General features: G+C 40.5%; 1 protein-coding gene across 2 annotated transcripts; it reads right to left on the reverse strand.

Annotated features, from left to right (window-relative positions):
• Nucleotides 1-660: 660 nt before the first annotated feature.
• LOC124182283 (plasminogen activator inhibitor 1 RNA-binding protein-like) lies at nt 661-6,383 on the reverse strand. 2 transcript variants are annotated; one of them, XM_046569317.1, is made up of 7 exons: nt 5,991-6,383; nt 4,458-4,611; nt 4,161-4,361; nt 3,587-3,598; nt 3,093-3,164; nt 2,360-2,981; nt 661-2,199 (listed from the first exon to the last, which is right to left on the reverse strand). In XM_046569317.1, exons 1-7 carry the CDS (start codon nt 6,250-6,252, stop codon nt 2,113-2,115), a joined length of 1,410 nt encoding a protein of 469 aa, XP_046425273.1. In that variant the 5' UTR covers nt 6,253-6,383; the 3' UTR covers nt 661-2,112. The 2 variants fall into 2 exon arrangements, with proteins under 2 accessions (XP_046425273.1, XP_046425275.1); XM_046569319.1 differs by lacking the exon at nt 3,587-3,598 and having other exon boundaries at nt 5,991-6,382.
• Between the last annotated feature and the right edge of the window lie 34 nt (nt 6,384-6,417).

Raw genomic sequence — 6,417 nt, forward strand, 5'->3', positions numbered from 1 at the left:
TTGTAATCTATGTCTGGTGTCTCCGCTCACAATCACAAGGTTCGATAGACCAAGTTCGACAGAGGTTGTTTTTTTTAGTTATCGGCAGCCAGTACGGAAGCTCTAAAATCCCAATCGAATGACTGATCGTCAGCTTACGGACTATCCGGCAACGTGAGCGAGACAAACTGCCGAAAATACTGGCGGTCAATAACCGAACGGAACACAATCCAAAGTGCCGAGGCGCAACAAGTTCTATAAAACCGTAAATGCCGGGTGGCGACCATTTTGCTTAAATGAAATTCCCTGACTCTTCCAGTCATAAAAATTCGGAATTTCCTGACCTTTTGCAACGAAATTTAGGTGATGTTGAGTGACTTTTACACCCAAAAGATCTAGAAATTGAATGAGAAGGGAGAAGGTATAAATTACACAATACCATTTTCAAAAGTGAGCTTATCTAAATTTACGAAGCATGGTTGAAGTTTGAAGAATATTTTGAAAAAAGTAAGTTATACCATGTGGACCATTGAAATTCCCCGTCTAATACCGGTTTTTCCGGTCTGTAGCCACCTTGTGAATAGCACGCAGTTTTATAATGTTGAATATGTCTGTGAAGGGAGCTAAAGTCGAATTCCGAGCGTAACTAGATGGATAGCGATATAAATGAATGCGTTTAGATTTCGCTAGTCTTGTCACAATTTATTTGTAAATGTTATATTATTTACACATATACCCTAAGTCTCAAATATCGTAACATCATTTCATTATGAAGAGGTTGTGAATCTGGTTTATTTCAATATATAACAAACATAGTAAATAATTAATAGATATAGCAGAATTCATAGAATCGAAAGTATGACGAATGATGCGTAAAAAGTATAACATATCAATATGCTGTGTGGATTATTTTATTTTGTTTTTCTTACTCCTATCTTTTTCACCGTTCTCCTGGGGGTCTGTCATACAAATGTAAAGTTGAGTCTAAAGTCTGGGATGAATGTAGAATCGATCGTTCTTTTTGACAGTTTTCTTCGTAATACATATATCCGTTATGAATATACTAACGTGTTGGAGAAAAAAGGAAATTTTGGTTTCAATCTCTTTTCTACCTTCAAATATATAAATTTGTCAAATATTTCGCGCGCAATGAAAGACATATTTCGCATACGAAAAAAAAGCCTCGCCGGTGCTACTCAGCGCGCAACGACCAAGTATGTACACAGAGAAAGGCGTCATTCCCGTCTTCCCTCCTTCCCTCCCTCTCGAATATTGTATCAAAATTATAAAATAAAGAGAAGGTAGGTATAACATGTTAAAAGTTTCCACAAAGAATCATTAACATTATCAGTATTATTATTATTATTACTATTATTATTATCCCTATTACTATACGCGTGTCGTTACGTATCGCTACTTCGTGTTTTCGATGGCTTCTGATTCCATCAATTTTAGTTTATTCCATCGGTGTAACGTTAAAACGAGATATGCTACGTAGATGAAGGAACAAAAAAAAGTAGTTTGTAACACCCAGGATTATGTGACATCTTCGTGGTAAAAATAAAAAAAGGAAACCACGTTATGCCAAGCTGAAATATACCGTTGTCTGTCAAATTACTCAAGTAACCAGTACTTGTTCGTACAAATTTATAGTTCATTTCTTTTCGGCCACAACCTCATAGCCAATAAACTGCCATTCGATTACCAATTACTGTCAATCTAATTACTATTGTTTTCTTTTCTTTTATTTTCCGTGTGTGTAAAGAGACCAAGGCGTTCAACATTCATTTCACTCCCTCACTCTCCATTCGGACTAGTGCCTCTTACAAACTACATACAGCCGTACACAGCTTTTCACAAATATAAGGGATTTTTCTTTTTCCATAATCACCCGCATTTTTTCTTTTCTTTCTATTTTTGACTTTTTCTGTATTTCATATGTGTGTATAAGAGTGGGTGAATCGCAGCATGTGTGTTTGTGTGTATATGAAATGTTACTTTTTTCCGTTAATTACTATTTCTGACCGTTATTCACAATATAATGTGTATTATGCAAAATAGCAAGTGTGGAGCGAACTTATGCGGGACTGATTGTGGCGATATTGGGGCTGCATGATTTCAGAGCTACAGCTCTTACCCCAAGGAGGGAAAGTCGTGTTCATCATCTACCTTGGGTGCATTTTGACGCCCACGCGGCGATCTTTGTTCTGGCTGCTGAGGCTGAAACACAAAAATTCCAAATTTTTACACCATCTACTCAAATCGTCATGGACATGACACGAAATTTTCCTGCTAATTTCAGATCACGCGTATCTCAATAAGACTAGTGACATCTTTGAAAATGTATTCTCCGTTTATCAATATGAAATTCAACACTTACAGCAGCTACAGGGCGCGACTCGCGCTCACGATCACGTGGTTCGCGATCTCCGCGGTCTCCGCGATCTCCACGATCTCCGCGATCTCCACGGTCTCCGCGGTCACCACGATCGCCTCCATCCCTCGGAGCGCCACCACGACTTCCAAATCCACGACCGCCGTTCGCGCGTTCACCACGTGCGCCACGACCTCCGCGACCTCCACGTCCTCCGGTGCCGCGACGAGCGTCACTAAAGTGAAACTCGATGTCAAGGACATGCTTCTGCCTGCCCACACGCTGCGGATACTCAGCAGCAGCGTCGTATTCCTCCTCTTCGTCTTCTTCTTCCTCGACTCCTTCCTTCTTTTTCTCAAGAGCGTACATCTTCTTCCAACGAGTAAGATCCTCGCCCTCGCCTGCTTTGCGCAGATTATATTGGGGCTTTGCACGGTTACTCTGAAGTGCTTTCCACTCGTCAAGAGTCAATTCGCGCGATTCCTCCTCAGCCGGCGGCTTCTCTTCCGCCGAAGAGTCTGCTGCAGCTGGAGCGTCCCCTTCCTTAGGCTCGGCGACAACCGGGGATACATCTGCATCCGGTTTTTCGACAGCATTCCAGTCTTGGGTTTCTTGGATCATCTGCTCTCTGCACAAAAACGAAAATCGATTTCATTCATTTAATTGTGAAACAAGAAAATACGAGCTGTATTGAGACACATAAAGTGCAGATAAAATTGAGTAGGTCGTTATAACTTACTCAATTTCATCGCGATGAGTTCCCCAATTGTGGCTCCCACCACCCTCTCTCTTGTCAACAGGTTTCACTCCGCTGTAAACATTTTTTTTCAGGTGAATAATTGCTGTGAGCCAGTGAAAAACATAAACAAACGTTGAAACAGTGAAGTTGAGCTTCTGGTTAATGTAAAGGTTAGATAGCTGACATTATCTCTGATATAACAGCAAATCTGGCAGCCTCATGTGTTCACCACTACGACAATCGAAAAAATCTTGAGAATGTAGTTAAACAGCCTTTTTTCATATTTCAGAACTCTTCTGCTTATATTTAACGAGGTTTAATTTATCTAGGAATCTGTGTTCATTTCATTGTAGTATATTTACGAAAAGCAGCGACATAATTCCATTGCTACAGATACGATGAGAAAGATGTGAGATTTTGCACATTCCTAACAAAGGGGTATTAGAACAAGTGCGTCATTCGCATGCAAAGATATACATGGCAAAAATCCTTACCTCGGCTGCCCGCTTGCAGACATACACAAGAGAACACAACAGATTATCGTTTAAAAAGTGGAAGAGACTTGGACTCTAAAAGTTGGCTCTAGTGCAGATTGTATTTTAATAACGGAAACGTGTTTTTACCATGTTCAACTGGTAAGCTTACATCTGTTTAAAAACGGGATCTGCGATAGAGGCCTCAAAGTTCATGTGCGTGTATACAACCTTTGCCTTAATTTTTTCACCGTTGGCATATTTACATTGTCAATTTTACAAGTTATCCAAACGATTTATACTACTGTTATAAAAAGTCAATATTCGACACACAAATTCTTATTGTAAAACGAGTATCCAACAAATACAAAAAAAAAAAAAAAAATGGAGGGAATAGATTACACAACGGTAATTATTAATTTAATAATTTCAAGATCTTGAAAGTATTGCCAGAAAAAAATACCAAAATGCTATTTAATATAGATCGATTTTAAGACAAACTCGATTTTCCAGCGCAATATCCCGTTTTTAAATGAATCGCATTAAGACTTAGCACACAGGCATAATAGCGGTCATCCTGAAACACACAACTTACGTCTTCTCTGACCGTGACTGACGGTCCTGATCTCGTTCGCGTTTTGGACGGTTTTCGAAACCTCCCCGACCTCCCCGAGTACCGCCACGTCCACGGCCACCTACTCCTCGAGTTCCACCTCCACGTTCTCTGCGCTCAGTAAACTCACCACGCTGATTATCACCAACTGAACTACGGAACTCACGATTATCACGACCCTCTCTAAAATAGAGAATTTGAAATTACATCTCTGTGTCCTACTTGAGAAAAATAATTCGAAGTCCAGTATCAGAATATCATATTGATAGATTCACGCACCCGGAAGGTCCTCGTCTTGGTTCTCCTTGGCCACGAGGAGTACGTTGGTCGCCATCCTCTCGGTTGCGCCTGTTGTTGCGCTCTTCTCTAGACTCGCCGGAAAATTTCACGTTACGATCGCCACCGCTTGGTCTTACCGCAGGTTTTTTTTCCACTGTTTACAAAGAATGAGCCAGATATTCTTTAGAATAAAAAAAAAAAATGATTATAATTAACATAAAAAGTTAATCATAGAAAAATTCTTAAGCTTAAGTGCAAAAAAATCTTTCATACCAAATGAGACTGCGTCTGCTAATTTTATTTACTGAAGATTTCTGGATCGTTCATTTTAATGATTGGGTGTCTTAATTGAAATTGTTTCTGGATTTCTGAATGTTGCTTTGGAATTGGAACAATTCTATTTTGAAAAAAACTTTTCATATAACAAATATTTATATGGCTAAAGTACAAATACCATTAATTTCATTGAACATATTACACGTTCTCAATATATTAGGATAAAGGATTGCTCTCGATTATCCAAGTTGGGTGAAATGTAGTAGTTACAAATCATTGCGCTATCTGGACTATGCAATTGATATATGTGCAGTAAAATGCATAAATGCCTTTACCTTTCAGCTAAATTGTTTTTGAACGGAATCAAAATGTGAGTTCGATTCTATACGAATTATGCGACAATGCATCCCATTTTCTCATGTCTGCTGCATTGCCAGTCATTGCGACATATTTCATATAGAATCGAACTCGCATTTTGTTTCAAACCAAAAACAAGTTAGCCAGAAGGTTAACTCATTTGTGCATTTTACTGTAGAAGAATATCAGCGTTCAGAACCACTTTTGTGAACAAATCGAACTTGTGTTACGAGAAAAAAATTGTGTCGCAGCAAAATAGCTGGAAACGAGAACAAATTTATATCTATTGAGTAATATTGAGCGAATCTGAAATGGTGTACATCGGATGTCTTATAAGGTAGTGAAGTCCACGAGGTAAATTGCGACACAGCAGAACCAAATGCATTCTTAGCCAGTGAAATGGAAACGGAAAGGGATGGAGGAAGAGGGGCGGGGGGGTTGTATGTGTGTAGCTTACCGTGAGGGAACCCAACTTAACAGATACAATAGAAATAACTAAATAAATACTGTAAGAAAAGAATGATTGGTTACAGGCGAAATAAAGGCGAGGGTAACTGGTTCTCGGGTAGCGACGAGTAACGATGTGTATTACATACACGTAGTATTTATCGTGTATGCGGAAAGCGCAGCGCTTTACGGCGACGATAGGTATGTATAAAAGCGAGGACACGAAAATAAGATGGACGTGACACGAGGCGCGAGAAGTAAAGGGAGCTTGACAAAATGCGGAATAAGTAAGAATGCATCTGCGAAGGAGGGAAACACAGTTTTCCTAATTTTTCATAAATTTTCGGACACAGAGAGTGGAATAATTACACGTGGCTAGGCGGATAGATGTAATGGATCATCGCGGCATGTACGAGGCGCCACGAGGCGCGGAGCGTTGCGTATAAAACTAACCTTGATCCTTTTTCGGCTCCTGGTTTTTCGAGGGCGGCTGCTGCTGGGCGTCTTTAATTACACGGGTTTTCGGTGGCTTGTTGGCCGCAGGTTTCGGAAGCTGGTCTGGCTGCTTGGTCTTGTTCTCCTTTTCGGAGAGTTTTTCCTTCCTCTTTGCCTCTTTTTCCTGCTCCTTGGCTTTCAGTACCTCCAGAGGGTCCTCGTCCTCGTCCAGTGCGAGAAGGAACTTATTAGCAACAGCTATACTGTACGTGTTCTCCATGGCGTCTATTATCCTCTCTTCGTCGAGGATTATGCGAAAATTTCACGGCTACTTTTGAGCCCTTGTGTAACGGAGACATCCAATATTCCAATATGGCCGAGTCGAAGGCAGATCACCACGAGGTTTGTGCTCGGGCAGGAACCGCGGCCGAGTCTCGGCCCCAGC

This window comes from Neodiprion fabricii, chromosome 5 (assembly GCF_021155785.1).
Source record: "Neodiprion fabricii isolate iyNeoFabr1 chromosome 5, iyNeoFabr1.1, whole genome shotgun sequence".
NCBI lineage: Eukaryota > Metazoa > Arthropoda > Insecta > Hymenoptera > Diprionidae > Neodiprion > Neodiprion fabricii.